The sequence below is a fragment of the Mycetomoellerius zeteki genome, unplaced genomic scaffold, assembly GCF_001594055.1.
Source record: "Mycetomoellerius zeteki isolate Tzet28-1 unplaced genomic scaffold, Tzet1.0 scaffold114, whole genome shotgun sequence".
In the NCBI taxonomy this organism is placed as follows: Eukaryota; Metazoa; Arthropoda; class Insecta; order Hymenoptera; family Formicidae; genus Mycetomoellerius; species Mycetomoellerius zeteki.
In genome coordinates this window covers 1663073-1681973 of record NW_017256062.1, presented here as the reverse complement: position 1 = coordinate 1681973, position 18901 = coordinate 1663073, and the positions used below count along the sequence as shown (strand labels likewise).

The 18901-nt window shown below is 30.0% G+C and overlaps 1 protein-coding gene across 1 annotated transcript; it reads right to left on the bottom strand.

Moving 5' to 3' along the window:
• Nucleotides 1–745: 745 nt before the first annotated feature.
• On the bottom strand, nucleotides 746–11518 carry LOC108728387 (facilitated trehalose transporter Tret1-2 homolog). Its single transcript, XM_018456919.1, has 6 exons — nucleotides 11160–11518; nucleotides 10479–10692; nucleotides 8584–8640; nucleotides 3495–3636; nucleotides 2143–2462; nucleotides 746–1736 (listed from the first exon to the last, which is right to left on the bottom strand). Exons 2-6 carry the CDS (start codon nucleotides 10662–10664, stop codon nucleotides 840–842), a joined length of 1602 nt encoding a protein of 533 aa, XP_018312421.1. The 5' UTR covers nucleotides 10665–10692; nucleotides 11160–11518; the 3' UTR covers nucleotides 746–839.
• Nucleotides 11519–18901: the final 7383 nt, after the last annotated feature.

The window sequence follows — 18901 nt, the reverse complement described above, 5'->3', positions numbered from 1 at the left end:
ACGAATAAATACTTTTTTATTCCGTTTGAATGAATATTTTTTTAGTATGATTACGAATTAATATTTTCGTTTCGTATTCATTTTTATTCTTTATTATCTGCACATAACTTGCAAGGCTGCAAGAGAAAACAGAAATCTATAAAAAACAATAGCTACGATTACACCGTGCGCTTAGTCCGCGACCTATACGATGAGCGTCTTTGTTTAACCTATAGGTTAAACAAAGACATTTTTATTGAGAATAAATATTATAATATATTTTGGAATTTAATGTCCACAGATCATAATGAACGACGCGCCCAAAGTATCTCATAAAATGTTTATAACATTATTGTGATGTAACCGGAATTATATCGAAATATGTATGGCGCACTATCAAATAGATATTTATAAATAAAAAAATTATTGCTTTCTAAAATATTTTTCAAAATTTTTAAATTTCCTTCATAAGATCTGAATATTACAATGACAAAATTAAATAAAATCAATTTTTTTACTTAAAGTCATCAAAGCGCCGATTACAGTTAAGGGGTAACGATTGCTTAATGGAGCTTTCTTTTTCAGTTTATATTTTATCTGAATGAATATGAATATTTGTTAAATATTTATAGTTTTTTATGAATAAATATTTTTTGAAAATCTAAAATATTGAAAGGATATGTGATCACATTTTTTTTAAGTAAAAATTTTGAATAAATACAATTTGGACTTACTTAATTACAAATTTTTTTGTATTCATCGGGTATACTAACATAAGCAATAAATTCTCAATTTCTTAGAAGACCGACGTAATGACCGTCGGAATAACTTAATACTTCTTCGACTATCCCTTCCATGGATTACAATTCGAAGGCCTTTTTTTTCGTCGAGAACATGTCCTCGATCTCGCGTAGAGTCTTTCCCTTTGTCTCAGGTAAGAATAATAAGATGAATATTGCGCCGATTAAAGACATGATCGCGTAAAAAAGGAACACGCCATACATGTTCATCAGCTTTGCCATATCTGGATACGTCTTAACGGTTATCGCACTGAAGAGATAACCTATGGCGGCCGTCATGCCGGACAATATATCTTTAACCTTGGACGGAAACACTTCGCCTATCATTGCGAACGGTATCACCAGGAAACCCAAAGTGCTTGTGAATATGTACATCACCATGCAAATCACCGGGATTACCCCATTGTCCGCCATGACGGTTCCCTTTTCAGCTAAGAACAGATATAGTGACAAGCCTCCCATGAAGATCGTCATCCCAATGCCGGAAATCATCGACGGTATTCGTCGACCGAATTTTCGGGACACACCGGCCATTAAGAAGCTGGCTATAAAACGAGCGATACCTATCAATACTGCTCCAAGGAAAGGATCTACTTTAACACCAGATTTAGCCATGATTCCAACTGCGTTGTATATGACAACGAAGATCCCGGAGAATTGTTGGAAAAAGAAGAAGCTGAGCATTACGCCGAATGGTACTAGAGAGCTCCTTTTCATCAAATGTTTCAGCGTGTTCTGATTCTTCTTCTGCGGACGCGGTTTTAGTTCAAACAAGACTTCCGCCGGTGCTGGCTGATCCTTTGGTATTCCGCGAAACTTTTTCATGATCTCCAGCGCTTCATCGGGCCGATTTCGATCCCTCAACCACAAAGGACTCTCGGGTATCACGAGTAAAATGAGGGCGATCGCGCACAATGGAAATAGAGCGCACATTAAAGCCACCATTCGCCAATTGTCCTTTGAGAGAGAACAATTATGCATTAATATATATTGATTATTGCAACAAATATTACTATGTGCCTTGGTCAAATTGAAAAAGACGACCCTGGTTGGTGATATTTTTTACAATGAGTTCTTTGCAATGTTACAAGATGCTTATTAGCATCATTATTAAATTGACAATTAATTATTTTGAGATATTATTATTTCAGCTTCGTTTTATGATAGCAAATCTGACAGTAATCAGCATGCAGTTTATTTAATTGAAATATGTATTTGAAATTTACATAAAAATATTATTAAATATCAAGCTCCATTTGACCGTATTTGGTGCTTCTTACTTATTTGTGTTATTTATATTGCGGTTTTGTTTTAATTTGATATTAATTGTGCATTATTATGCTTATTGTTTGTGAACATTTACCTGAAAAATATACCCGAAGATATAAACAATGAGAACACCGAGAGCAATAGAGATACTGGTCCATGTAACCATCGAACTTCGCCATTTCGATCCCGCTATTTCCGCTGCATACACCGTCGTCGGGACCGACGCCATGCCAGTGGATATTCCGGAAATTGATCTTCCAACTAAGATTTGTACGTAACTGTTTGACATGTAAATGATCACCCAGCCCGCCATTGAGATCAGTGATGTCACGAACATGCTGGTCTTTCTTCCTCGTCCCATCACGACACTCGAGAGTAGGCAACCAATAGGTGTACCCAATGCCGATACAGTAGCTATTGCACAAATATAATAATCATTTTTTACTTTAATAACTAAAATTTATTTGTGTAGCTTAAATGCAAAAAAGCAGCTATAATTAAAAATATTTTAAAAAAACGAGAAAAGAAAAGGCTACAAGATAAAGTCTGTCGTTAAAATTTAAAAAGTTAGTAAATAAAATATACAAAATAGTCAGAATTTAAAATTTAATAACATATGTCAATTATAAACAAACAAACGTTTCGATCCTCATTCTCAATGTTAGCACATAATTAAAATATCTAATTGGTTTTTAATAGAGAAAAAAGTAAACTGAGAATATTCCTTAGTATAACGCATTTTTACGCCCGCGTATATTAAAATATGATAGTAATAAAGTTCAATAAATTTAAAAAAATATAATGGACATATGTTATTAAATTTTAAATTAAAATGATTTTGTATGTTTTATTTACTAACTTTTTAAATTTTAACGACAGATTTTGGCTCGTAACCCTTTTTTCCCTCGTTTTTTTTAAATTTGTTGAGCCTTATTACTATCATATTTAAAAAATATTTAAAACTTTAAATATTGCAATCCTTGGATTCTTTAACTCCTTGGTTATGAATTGAATTAAATATTTAAGAAATATTTGAAACAGTTACAATATAAAGTACATCATAGAGAAAAAGTATATCTAATTGCAAAAGAAGTTAAATTATCTCTAGATATAAGGAGAAGAGTGCAAAAGAAGTTAACTGTCTGAATCCTTATTGTTGCAAATACAGTTATATCCATCAGTCATTCAATAAAAATGGCGGACGTTTTGTTTAAAAATGAGCTAAAATTCTTCTTCAAGCTGCAAAGTTTTTAATAAAAACAATAAACTTTTCATAATTTTTTATAATAAAGGTCTTATTGATAGCTTAAATAAGAAAAATTATAAAAGTTTTTTGCCAAAAAGACTTTCAGTAGAAATAATGACTTTTGCCAAAGGACTACTTATTTTTAATAATTCAAAATTGCAAAGAATTCATTAAAGGAATGAATTTTTTATGACGCTAACCCATCCAATTTGCTTGATTAGCATCAAGTTGTAAATCACCATCAGTCTTATTTGATCTCATTGCAGATTCTGCTACAGCGCTGTAACCGAAACCCATTGCTGGACCCAACACCACAATATTGGCGCATATGGCTATCAATATCTGTAAAAAAAATTGCGAATCAGGCAGCAGTTGACAATATAGAGAAACTGACGACGACGACATAATGGTAGCAATACGAAAAAAAGTTCAAGAAAAATATTTGTGTTCGCAGTGAGAGATAAAGAAAAGCTTTGAATCAGAAGTCGGCGATATCGAAAAACCGACGATGATGTCGTAACGATACACGAAAAAATCTTAAAAGAAAATATTTGTATAATTCGTAGAGCTTTTGCAAACTTCTCTATAGAGCAGAAAATGTATAACTAATATAGATTATTTATAAATGCGAAACATGACGAGAAGAACAATTAGATACGGGAGATATTGCACAGTTACTATTAAAGGCTAAGGTTGATTAAACATCGAATCTTTTTATCGGAATAATTTTCTTATCGCATCAAACTGAAGCTATTACACATGCGAATAATATTAGAATTGGATGAATATGATCATTAAGATGAAAAAAGGCGCAGCCAGCAATTACATACGTTTTAAAATCTTATGCACATAAAATCATGGTATTTTATATTCATAATCAGTTTAAAGGCTGAACGTAATATAACACGTAACGTTTTTCATGCATATTTTCAAGATATCAAGATAAAACTTGGAAAATCATACAATGTACAGATAGAATATACCTTATCATTACTAATCTTAAGATTTAGAACTTTGTGGGACGTCAGAGATAAGTGCTCGGTAAAAAATTTTTTACATATAATTGTATACCATAGAAAATTATATTTAAAAGATATAAAAGATGTGTAATTACATATAATTTATTGTACAGGGTGTCTTGAATTCGAAAATCAAAATATATTATAGCAATTGAGTTTTCGAAAAATTAAACAAATAAAGTTATTTGTACATTTTTATTTTATAAGCAGTTTTTATCCCTCGTGGTTACTAGGGATCCACGGGAACTCAGAAACAGTTTGAGGCTTTATAGCTCTAAAAAATTATATATATTCTTATACTATATAAATTCTATTTTATATAATAACTTCACACTCTGTTATTTAAAAAAAAATGGTCTCCTTTATTCTGCAGAATACCTTTATGGAACGCGGAATATTTTTTATCTGAAAGTTTCTACCTGTAGAGTATGTATAAATTATTAAGTTGTAGAGTATAATATATATATATATGTACAATATATATATAGCCATAAATTTTTATCAAAAAATATTACAAATTAAAATAGTAATAATGTTTCTTCATATAAAAAACACATTTTTCAAGAGAGAGAGAGAGAGAGAGAGAGAGAACTTTTACTTTTTTTATTATATATTAAAATTAAAACCTATAAAAAACCATTACATTTCTATGTTCTATAACGTTTAAAGTATATTCAATAATTTTTGTGATTTTAAAGAACAAAAGCTGGAAATGACAATCAATTAAATGTATTGGGGTCATTTTGCTCCCTGTGTAATCGGCATAAATTTCTCAGGAAGTGTGACCACGAAGGATAAAAATAATAAAGATTTAAATATGACCAATTATAGACTACGTTTAGACGGCAATCTGTGCATGAGTCGTTCATAATATTATAGCGAATTCGATTGGATGTACTCAGTTTGCACTGATGGACACTAAAGCTGTCGTATACAAATTAACGTAAAAATGTGTGTTTAGTAATTTATAAATATATAAATAGATTATACCATGAAATTCTCAATACATTTTATTGCTGTTAAGTAAAAGATGTATTTTATAATTCGAAATATTTGCGCTTCACTTTTACGCAGATTAAATTAGTGTACAAAGGTTTTAACATGCACTAGAGCGTACTAGCTATAGTGCGTCTAACCGAATTCGTTATTAGTAAGCGTTGGTGAGCCGCACATTATTGCACTCACTAGGGGAAAGTGGGTGAATTGTGCGCACCTAAGGGAAATTTATTGTCCTGGAATGATTTTCCAAGTTCAAAGCGATATAAGTATGGAAACAGAAACTGTAAACATTCTTCTATCATTATGTATCCTCATATTGAACAGATTTTCATTCAATAAGGTTGTATTTAGCAAAAAGGAAAAAACGGAAAAGCGAAAAAATTTCCCTTCGCGTCGGGTAATTGTGCGCAAAGCAAAAGTCGTAGGAAATGAATGAATTATGGAATGTTGACAAAGAAATTAGAAAATATATTTATTATATTGCAATATAAATATATATTAAATATATTTTAAATATATATTACATATATTAAGCAAAAATAAAAAACTAATATAATAATAATACACATAGACTTCGGCAAAATAAAATGGCAAAATAAAACAATAATGCAAAGAAAAAACGAAAAAATTAGTGTTAGTCATATAGTATATGAAAGATGGGTAATTGTGCGCATTTCAAAACGCTTACGCACAGTTGCCCGCCGCGACCTGACTCGATATGAAATACGATTACTTCAACATTTCTTAATCAAATTTAATAAATAATAGCTCAAAAGACGCACATAATAATATACTTTAATAATGTATGCAACTTTAAACAAATAAATTAAAAATACGGATTTATCACCTCATTTTCTGAATGCTAAAATAACAAGAAAAGATGTGATTTCACTTTTTTATATTTCTCTGGAGCAACGTATTTACGTCGAATCTTTTGTAGTTATATTTTAAAAGGACGACCTCCTGCGTAAAAATTTCACCACAGTAATGTCGTCATCCATTGGAAAAGTACCAAATCAGGATGCGCACAATTATCCGCTGCGCAGTTCCTCCACTTTCTCCTAATATTTAAAGATAACCGTCATTAGCCGCGTACTTAAATCTTTATATCACAAAAATTACTTAAAATAAAAATTTACAAATAACTTTTTACTTAATTTTTCAAGAACTTTCTTGCTAGTTTTTTGATTCGCCAACTTCGGACTGTAAGCTAAAAGTCGTGTATAGAATTCCATTTTAAAAAGTGGAGGTGACATTCATATCTTTTTAGCGCCTCCACCTGGAAAAAAAAACATGACCAAAATACGTTCCCCTGGAAATCGTTCCTTTCATTTAAAACATTTTTTTATATCATCAAAAATAAGCGAGATATTTCAGGTGGTCGATTTAAATGGAACACCATGTACATAATCTAGGGTGGTCGTTATTTTAACAATTTTGGAAATTTAATCGGGACACCCCCAAGGTGGTTCAGTATCTTGAAAAATTAACACCATATTTTTTTCAGATTTTTTGAACATTTTAATCCGTGCCACCGGCGCATGTGGAAAAACACCTTTGTGAACAAAATTCATCCTCTAATTCTTAACCAATTTTGAAATTATTTTTTTAATTTGCTCGGAATTGAATGAGCTATAAGCTTATTCTGCGTAAATTTTGATTACGGTCCAAAGGAAAAATTTCAGTCTCATATAATCTCAAAAAGCTCTGTAAGTTATGCAAGTTAATTAAGTTTCTTGTTGAAGCTGTTTAAGTAAAGTGCTTTTATTTACATTTGGATACATTTTTTGGTATTAATAACTTGGATAATGAATTGTTTTTTATTTTTGTCGTAATTTAATCTGTCATTGTATTCAGATACCGCATTGATAGTGCCTTCCTTGACATCGATGTATCTGAGTGGAATTGATTAAAATTACCAGTTCGATTTGCAATTAGTAAACAAATTGAGAGTGGTCAATGACGCAGCCGAAAGAGGTTTCAAACTGATGACTGAATACAATGACAGATTAACTTACGACGAAAATAAAAAAATAATTTATTATCCAAGTTATCAACGAATACCAAAAAATGTATCCAAATGTAAATAAAAGCACTTTACTTAAATCACTTCAACAAGAAAATTAACTTTCATAACTTACAGAGTGTTTTGAGATTATATGAGACTGAAATTCAAAACATTTTGTAAAATTTAATTAACCTTATAATATTCGATGCAATATATAAATTTATTATTTACTTAGGTATTTTTTATTCAGACAGTTGTCAACTGTCATAGTACCCTTGTACCAATTACCTTTAAAAACTTTATTTTCATGAAGTTTACAGAAATATTGATAGCTATGAGCCGTCAAAAGACTATTTAAAAAAAAGTTCCTATTAAAAGGCAATACTAAATTTCAAGATTTTGCACAATGAGCGGAAAAATTCGACCGACGCTCTAATTCTTAACATTACGTTGTCGTAACTTTTATCTTATTGTCTGTAACTAATAAGTGATTGTTACTGCAAGGTTAAAACGATAATATCTGCAAACTTTTTTGTGATACGCTCGCTTATGAATCACATGAACGTTTCCTAACAATCTGCATAATTTATTATAGAGAGAATTGAATTGGCTAGGAAATCGTACTACATTATCTCGTTTCTATTTCGTCATTCAATTTACGTTTTATCTTTATTATTCTCAATTCCAAGATTATTTGACAGAAAATCTAACAGTGCGTAAATTCTCGGACCACCACATAAATATCTTAAAAATTACAGACTAAAACAATGGAATATCTATTGCGAAATCATGTGTATATTTCAATTGCCAAAACATATTAAATGTGTACTCAGTATCACCTTATCCGTGCAAAAATAAATTAATTCAGCAGTAAATTATAAACTAAATTAATTAATATCATATTTAGCAGCTATTTGCTTTTAATATAGATTGATGAAGCAATAATTGATAATATCTGAAAGTTAGGCTCGTAATTTATGTCAGTGACTGATAACGTCAGAAAAATGGGCTTGTTATTTTGCGAAGTAATTTATGTCTTTTCGATTTGATAAATAATATGTGAAATCATTTCTTTCTTTCTCTCTCTTTCTCTCTCTCTCTCTCTCTCTCTCTCTCTCTCTCTCTTCCATCTGTGAAGACAATATAATATATACTCTAAAATGAAATAAATTTTGTTTTTTACGGGAAACAATTAATAAAAAAAAAGGAGAATTATGTGTGATCTTTAATTTTATAGGAGTGTAAAAAGATTTTATATCATACCTGATAGATTGTGCCTGTTCGTTCCCATTTTTTTTCTTCAGTGACGTTGGGCTCCATCTGCAACCAAGAAGATTAATAGAATTTTTATTCATAAATACATTTCCTTGACGCATATAATTTTTAAGGCTATAAATTGTTGAGATGGACGTTCCAAATTGACAGCGCGTGGCGCGCACGCTCCAACGCCGCCGCCTATCAGCGAGAAACCTTATTCTGATAACTTTAAGAACGCTTAAGATATATTCGTCTCTTCCTCTTCTCTCTCGTCACAAGTTCGTCCACGTCAAGTCGTACTCGGTTTCTCTATATTTGGATTTCTCTAAGAAATAATTACATTGTTGTACTTGTTCCAAATATATTGTCTCATACAACATAGCTTGGTTGTTGTTTAGTTACCCGTCGATCCAACGGCCTTAATATAAATAGTATAAAAGTTTTAAATTAAAGTACATCAGAGTTAGTTTTATCATGTTTTTCTTCTGTAATTATAACACATAATCAATACTAGTAATAAAATGTTGTAAGAAATATAATACATTTTATTAAATGACTGGATATAGTTATAGTTATTTGAAGAAAAATATAATTAAATACGGATATAGATATACACATTTTTTATGAACACCTAAATATAAATTAATTTATTTTAAAAATAAATCTAAATATATTGTAGGTACTTTTTAAACATTATACATTGTATGTACATATTGTATATTATTTTATATATATGCTCTATAGAGAGTATAACTAATTTATGATATACACAATAAAAAAGGTAAAATTAAAATAAAAGTAATGTAAAAGTAATATTACACTTATCAACTAAATTATCGCAATATTCGCAATAGTTTATACCAAAATTCAAAATTTTGCATAACTTCAAGTAAACATAATTTTATGAAAAATAGTCATATTTAAAAGCTTTTTTTCGTTCTCAAGGGTAAAGTTTGTACTTTAAGAAGTTATCGATAAATTTTAAATCCATTCTTAATCCTCCGTACCCACATTACAAAAAAGTTCCTATTTATCCACATACGGGTATTTCTAATCCAACGTTTCCTTTTGCTTGTATCTCAGATTGTAGTGCATCGATTTTAACTATTATTTTTTTAAATCTGTCGTTTGAAGATTGAAAAAGAAAGAATTTTTGAGTTAGAAAGTTGAAAATGTCGTAGCACAAAAAATATTTTACGATAAGTGAAAAGGGATCGGAAAAAAATCGTGAAAAGGGATCGTGAAAAGAAAAAATTATTTTCAAAACATCATGTTTTTGTCAAAAATTAATTAAAAAAGATTTTATTAACCTGAGGCACATCTGGGGTGTTTTTTACACCCCAGCATCACAGAAAATCAGAAATTAAAGGATTCTTATATTACCTGCAATGCTCACAATACCCAATCCTACCTTACACAAAATCCTTGTTTACGGACCATTACAGTTTTTTAAAACATATCATACTTCCATTTTGAAAAATCTGCACTTTAGCACTTTATATTATTACTTAATTGTTAACTTATCAATTGTTAACTAGATTTTTACGAAGCATGATAACACACTTTCATAACGATGCGCTTTAATAATTCTTTGAAAATATTTCATGCAACTCTATACTATATAACGTTAATTGCGTCACACTTATCATATTTATCACACTTTATCAGTCAGTTACATTATATACCGGGGAAGATCAAAATAGTTTGTATTATCATCTTTGATGGAGTATATTGGATTTTTTATTATTAATAAAATGAATTACATGTTACCATCTGACGTCTTATTGCTAATTTTAATGTTTATTAGATTTATTTGTAACAACCTATATTTTTATCATTATTAATATACATTTTAAAATTTGGGCTTATATTACATCTAATTGATGGAAATATGTACATACCTTGGTTTCCATGCACGTTGATACATGCAAACCCTCATTGTTAAGATCTGTTTGTCTATTCGCACTATTAACATGCTCGTTTGTATTTTTAATATTCTTGTATTCATTCGTATTGTTAACATCTGTTTGTTCTTTCACGTTATTAGTGTTTGTTCGTTCGTTCGTGTCCTTAATGTCCGTGTTCATGATGTCTTCTTCTATTTAATTTTATTTTCTATAATTAATTGCATCAATTAAATAATATAACGACCGTAACCTATTCGGTGATTTTTCTTCACGAAACGTTATTCGCAATTTTAGAAAAAGATATTAGTTTTTTTTTATTTTCGTTACTAGTGCATTTCTTACTCTCTCATTGTCGATTTAATCTTTTATATATCTTTACAATATTCAATTCTGATACTTATCTTGATAATAAGATTATTTCGATATCATGTATTGGAAAGTACTTTAAACCATCATAATTATTAATCGATTGCCCACATTTAAAAGATATAAGAGCGTTAAGTGATTTGGAATTCGATTGAAAAGATGCGAAAGCGTTGAACAACTTGAAATAAATTAACTACTATCCTATTTAGATATGTCGCGGCGTTTTAGATTACGTCTCCCTCTTCTATTTTCAATATTTTTTGTCTAGATATATAATAATATCATCATATATACACATAATAAACTTACGTTGAATTGTTTACTTTCTAAACTATCTGTTTGTATAATGTCTTCTTCGATCTTTAAAGAATATACACGTCAAATCTACAACCAGCGGTTTTATTGTTTCAAGCGATGTTTTCGATATTCACTAGATTGCTCCGAATAATAAAAAGATATCTGCAATTTTTTGAGTCGCTTTATCTTCAGATCTGTAAATTTACGCGTCCAATGCTCGCTATTATGTCCGAGCGATCGTCTTCATCATATCAAATTAAAAAATTTTATAAATATGTCAAATCTTTCTACATTGCACGATCGAGCTTTTTTTAAAATATTGGAAAATATTTCTCTTTGTGCGTGTATGCCTTGAGGAAAATCTCGTCTAGTATATTCCGACATCCGCGAGTCACTCGATTAGCGCGAGATGTAAGTCTTCCGATGTAGCCGCGGTTGTGATCAGAGCTAACTGGGAACTCGTTATTGACTGAGAACGACGTACGGAATTTATTTGCTACACCCGGTCACGTTCTCCACTCCGGGACCGTTCTCGCAGCATGATGATCCGCTGTATCGTTCAATGATGCTTACGCGAATATCAAATATAAATCCAGCGTGTATACGTACATTTCTGTTACTGAGAATTCTGTATTGATAAGAAAGAGGCGATATTACGTAGAAAGACAATCGAGAGATCATTAATAGTTGACGGGTCGCAAATCGATGTGATAATGTTGAATCCGACAATGTAATTAACAACAATACTGACATTAATGATAAGATCGTAATTTATCATAATGTTGTAAAAATGTTTGATTGAGAGAAAAAGAAAAACGAAATGCATTCGGTTATCAAAGAAAAGAGAGCAAAAGAAAACATGGTTGAAATAAATTGTATATGTATATTCGTAATAGCAATCGCCATATCTTTTTTAGATTTAGAATTTATTTCATGATTTGTTTATATCTTCTCTTTCATATTAAATCTATAGAAATCGTATGTTAATTGGATTATAAAGCGATTCAATAATTTTTGAGCAATTAATTAGTTTAAAAGGTTATGTATAATTTTATATTTATTGTTTTTGTTTAAACAATTATGTTAACAAATTTAATTATTTCAGTTTGATTAAAATAAAAATATCTCTCCGTGCTTAAATCAATCAACAATATAGATGCTCAGAAATATCAGATGCGATTGCATTTTTATATCATACGTTTGTTATATATAGCAAATAGAATTTATAATATGTCATACATGTAAATATTTAATCTGAAACATCTGTTTGTTGAATCCAACCAAAGTGAAAGGCTAATTAGTAATCGGTGTGAGATTTCAATAAAACTTCACGCTTCGATTGATTCCGTGCTACAAACTTATCGTATGACTTTTAAATTCTTTCCGGTCTTATTTGCGCTTTGGTCGTCTTGACATTGACTTGCGTAACTTCCTCGAACGAGATACATATTGTAATTACCGTAACATAATTTGTATCATGACATCCGTTAATTTATCGATGATTCTTAAAATGAGTTAAAAATATATTTTAATTAAAAATATATTTTACGATAATTAAATTATATTTTTGTAAATTTTATATCGTCATTAATGTTATCTTATAACATGGACAATTTAAGTAAAGACCTTGGTATTCTTCTCTATACTCCTCTTTAGATAAAAATTATAATGTGTACCAGAATATATTTAAATTTCTACATTAATGAAACTTCAATTCCATTTTTCTATATTTGATTTGCTATACTAGCAAAGTTATAACATAGTATTTTATGTCATAATTTTATTCTAGTACAGATCTTACTCTATTCTAGCAAAATCTGTAAATTATTATGTGAATAGCAGAGAGATTTATTACGAGTGCTAATTGCTATTTGCTAGATATAATATTACTAAAACTATAATTGTACAAATTATTTTATTGTAAGAATGAATAAATTTTTATCTAATTATCAAGCTTTTTTGCTGCATTAGCGAAACAATTTAGTTACATGAGCAAAATACAATTAAACATGTTTTTATGATCCGTGATACGTCACATCTGACTAACGTCAGTATAATGTGTAGTCTCTAAATATCTAATAGTGAACTTATCATTCTTTTGGCCTGACAAGAGTAGATATAGATAGATTGATATTTGATGATCGCCCGACAAGGATGGCTGTTGCCATGCACAATGTGGCAAAAAGTGCATGAAACAACTTTTTTTAATGATCCAATATAATATTGCTTTGCAGTGCAAAGAGACTCGTCTATTACCTGCATGACACATAAAATTAATAAACTAAGAAGTAAAAATTATTGAATACACAACTTTTGTATCCAGAATAGAGCAGAAACGAAAAAACTTGAAAAAAAATTTGTGAGAAACAAGAGCTCCATAAAATGTACAACTTATTATGCTATAACTTACTAAGAAGAAAATAAGGCTGGAAATAAAGTGGGAATAATATAATACATAAATAGATAAATACAAAAAAGGTAAATAAATAAATTAGGATGTTAGTATGATAACAATGCATTACAATGCAGGGAAGAGTCAGTGAATGTAATAAAAATATAAAAGAATTAAATTCAATAAGTAAATAAATAACGTAAATAAATAACATAAAGAATATTGAATAAAATAAATAATTTTCAGCATTATCATTAGTTTGTGTCATAATCAAACATGTTGCCGCGCCTGGATGATACTGGATACAAGGGTATATTGTATATCATCAAGGCGAGCAATCGAAAAAAGTATAATACACATCTTTATCCATTTATAGGTGCATGAAATAGGTCTAATTGGTCTAATCATCCCCGCTTTATACAGATTAGTGTCGAATCTTTCTTACGAGAAAACATGTTATCTGTTAAGGCGGGGACCCTAAAGACGATTAGTCATAGTATAAGTAGGACTTACACACAGACGATTTATGTGTCACTGACACATCACCATATACAGAATAGTATGTAGTACATCTCATGCACACATAATACACATAAATATTCGTATAACTGTAACATTTTAATTATACGTCTATTAATTATAAGTCCAATTCTAAGAACTCCACGTTGTTTCTTTGTGCAAACTAGTGTGTAGATTATTATTTCGTAATTATAAATTGCACAGCTTTTATGTGACAGCTCTAGAACGCCATATTGGACTAAAAAACGATAAAAAAGATCTTAATTTTGAAATTTTTTTACATTCTCAGCATAAATCTCAGACACGCATTAATGCATATACTTTAATCATGGAAAAGGAGTTTCGAATCCTTTTAAAAACCTAGAAAAGAGAAAAAAGTAATTGTTATACAAAAATTATATGGTTAGTCGGTAATACAGATGGCTTTAGGATCCCTCCGCGCGCGCGCAAAGCAAATCTGTTTCCTAACAAATCAAGTTTTGCTATAATAAGATAAATTGATTACTACAACAAATTTCTTTTGTCATCATGGAATTTATGTGAGCAGTAAGTGATTTTGCTTCAATAGAAAAAGTATTTGCAAAAGATATATTATTTTGCTTTAATAAATTAACATAATTTTTATAAAAATATATATATCCAGTAAATTTTTTTAATAACGCAACAGATTCTGCTTTAATAACGAATAATTTTTAGAATTAGTTCTATCAACTAAATTTGATTGCTGCCAATACAAATATGCAGTACTTAGCAATGATAATTTTGCAACAGGAATTATTTTTCTAAGGAATTCTACAATTACAATGCTTGAGTACCTAAAGCGATAAGAAACGATTGTGGTTTATAAAAGAATAATACGGCATCTTACGTCGTTTTCGGTATCTCCTAGTGACAATAGTGACAACATCGCCATTACACACACACACATCGTAGGCAAATAAATGTTAACACTTGCAAAACAGATCTCAATGTAACAATCGCATATGCAATAAACGCAAGATGTAATATTTTGCCGAAGTCCGCTGACATTTGTGTGAGTAGTATTAATTGCAGAAGACTTTTACAGATGGATTTAATAAATTTGCCAGCTGTTCCTTTTTTTACCATTCTGAGCTCATTTAATACGTGGCGACCTTAGATTGAGATTATTGTTATGCATATTATTGTATATCTCAATAATTTTTATTGATGATTCAATATAGTAGTATTTTATTTCAGTAATGATGTATATATGCCACCTTTAAAATAGGCTTCATATCCATAGAAACTGAAATCTTTTTACGATTTGAAAAATTTATTATTTTAATCTCTTTATACATTCAAATTTAACATATTTTAAATTTTTAGTAAATCGTTTCCTTACTTCAAAAGATTTGTAAAGTTTGAAACTATTCTTTATCTGACTTTTTGCAGTGGGATACTTTTAGAAATAATGTTATGTAGGAATTTTGCTATATATAGGGTGTAGGGCCATATTTATGGAAGATACAATAATCCTAAACGGGATACCATCTTTGTGTAACTTAGATAATCCATAGGTTTTTGGCAAGTTAGAGTCACTAGATCGGAGATTAAAATATTCATTATCCGAGATGAAATCTTTACTGTGCCATTTTTTTAACATATTATTTAATTGTTTTTCTATTGTTGGTGTCGGATTTTTATTTACTACGGAATAAGTGTCATTGTCATTCAAGAGTTCGTTTACTTTGTGATAATAGTAAAGAGATAATTTCATGGTTACAGTCACGTTATCTTTATCAGCACGTGTAAAAACTACTTCCTCATTTTCCTTATACCATTGTGTCGTACGCTTAACATTATTGTTAATTTTCTTTTCGGAGATATACGTTTGTTATCTTATTGTGGAGAAAGCGGTGAAATTCAGGAATGGCTATGTTCCTAAGTTTAGTCAGATAGTAAATTTTTTGTTTCGAAATGAACAGCTTTCAATGTCTTTTATGGATTCTCTAATTGTATGTATCTTATTATAAGAGTCAGGAAGATTAAATTTACTACTCATTTGCAACAGATTAGTAACAGTCGGAAGAATATTTTTGTTTGTCAAATTGAGAAACCATTTATTATTTGTTTGATTTAGTAGATTTATTGGATCAACGTTGAATTTTTCAATATTCGATATCGATGCTGATAAGGGATTTATTAGGACCAATAACAGGTTTAAGGGGGTTAAATTTTAATAATTGCGTTTTTTCATTGTTGTTATTGATGAAAATGATTTTCTTTTTATAACCAACTATTATTGCTTGTTTTATAAAAAAAACCTTAATATTAATTATTATTATCTACTTTAATAGTTTGGAAAATAGGTTTAGAATAAGTTCGGAATAGGAAGTTATTTTTTTTTCATAGAACACACGTACAAGCGCGTATAATAACTTATGTAATGGTTTTTTTCTGAGAAGAGCACGCACACTTGGCGCGCCATTCTTTTTATCTTTTTTTAAAAAGGTAATTCTGTTATGTTTTTATCAACGTGAGAAAATACAATATTAACAAATTCTGAAAAAATTTTCGGAACTTTATGAGAAGAAAATAAGCAATTTTTGTCTTTTGTTGTTTTTCTGTAAAGTTGATAGTATTTGAGTAAAAGTTATTGAAAACCGAAATTAAGCGATTTTTAGTAATTAATATCTTGTTAACTATTACGAAAATTGCAAAATGGTAGAAGACTTTTCGACTCAGTTTAGTTTTGCAATTTTTTCCAAAACGAAGCAAAAACGAGTATATCTCTACAGGACATTTTTTCTTAGTGTATCGATCTCTTACACGCTCCAGAAGTTTTGACATTTAAATTCTAAACACTCTGTATATGTAATATATATTTCGTAGTATGTATATTTTTTGTATATATGTATACAAAACGCTATTGCAAAAATTAATTTCTACTACGCTCGCAGCAATCACTCAAGCACGGTACAATTCTAGTGGCGGCAGATTATGATTTGTAGCAGGAATAATTTTGTACAAGTATATTGTGACCAAGCTAAAAATGAATTTTTTTCGAATCCGAATTACGAACAGAAAAAGGATTTCTTTAAATTAACTTCAATTTAATTCTGTAAGAAGTCCTTTGTTAATTGTCGGAAAGGAATTCTTTTTGAGTTCATTTCTAACAAATTACGCTAATTCATAAAGAAGTCAAGAAAATAAATTCTTTTCGAGTTCAAATGGATCAGTTGTACTTTTTGGGTAGTCTACAATTTTCTGGTAAGTTGAAATATAATTTTTCCTGTTTTCTGGAAAACTTAATTTTCTGAATCACTTTGAAGTAAGGGAGCAATAAGCTTTTTCTACACAGGTTTAGGTAGTCCAACAGTGAACCAGTAGTATACTGTAAACTATTTCGATATTTCGTAAATGCGGTGTTACTAGATTGTGTTGTTATCATGCAGCGACTTGCATTTAAACGCCACCTCGGTTCCTCAGTCGGCTGGCAAATTGCCAAGAACGGCTATATATAATATTATTACGTTTTAAGAATTTTGCAAAGTAAATTTTTCCGTAAGTTTTACGCATTTTTTATGTTTTTGTTGTTATACCTATAATTTTTTTCATTGTGCAATAGTTTTGTGTGCACATTTGGCTTTATTATTCTGTAAGCAACTTTTTGCTGTTGTGCTATTTTACCGCATTATTTTGGAGATTATCGTGGAAAAGGTTAGATGGTCTACATACAATCATTTTGATATAGTGAACAATGAATCATGGCACATAACTTTTTTTACGATAACCTTCAAAATAAGAATTCATTAGGTAATATCTCTCTTAGGTAATATCTATTTTAATTAAGTACAACTAATTACTATATTCTTTTTGAAGTAGTGTAATACTAATAAATCTAACATTTGAATTACAAAAATCTCTTGTACGTCATTGGAGGAGACGATTTAATAATGATAATGGTAATGCCGTGTAATTATAACAAAAGAATATGAAAGAGACACATGGTTTGCATAAAACGTGTATTAACTCAGAGATGTTCTGTGTTAAGGATTGACACGCGTATACGGATTAGAAGTAATTAAGTACAACTTGGTTTAATACAATAAGTCTGTACGTAATACAACGTGACAGTGTTATTACGGAACTTTTAGTGTTTGCATAAGAGGATTAAATACGATATTGCGTACGCACGTCATGACGTATTGATCTCCGGACTCCGAGACCGATCGGCAATATCATTCACTCGTGAAACCGATCGGTATTTGACGGGATGGAAAATTGGTGCAGCATCGTTTAAATTTTGCAATCACTAAGCATAAGATCGCAATAAAAGTTGACAGTGATTAACAGAAAAGATATTGATCGTATCACTATTATTATTTATAACACTGCTCGACAAAAATTACTTTTGCTAAATACCGAAACGATACTAGTACAGTATGCGCCAAAAAAATGCGACTCTGTTTTAAGGACGTTCTCCGAAAAATCCATTTTCTTTAGATTTTTCTGAAACTTACAGAAAAACCCTGTTTTAGTGTCCTGAACATGTGCTTTAAAACTCAATATCCGGAGCGGGATCATTTTTGCGCTTGTGCTTAACCTAAAGTTTACTCGCGTCCACGCAGTCGCCCACACAGAAAATATAAGTTGAGTACCATTCCGTTCTTTCGTTCCGCTCCTTATGCGTAGAAGCGCAAAAATGATCCCGCTCCGGATATTGAGTTTTAAAGCACATGTTCAGGACACTAAAACAAGCTTTTTCCGTAAGTTTCAGAAAAATTTAAAGAAAATGGATTTTTCGGAGAACGTCCTTAATCACTATTATGTTTGCTGAGTGTGACACAGTAATACAGTAATTACAATTAAAGGAAATTAT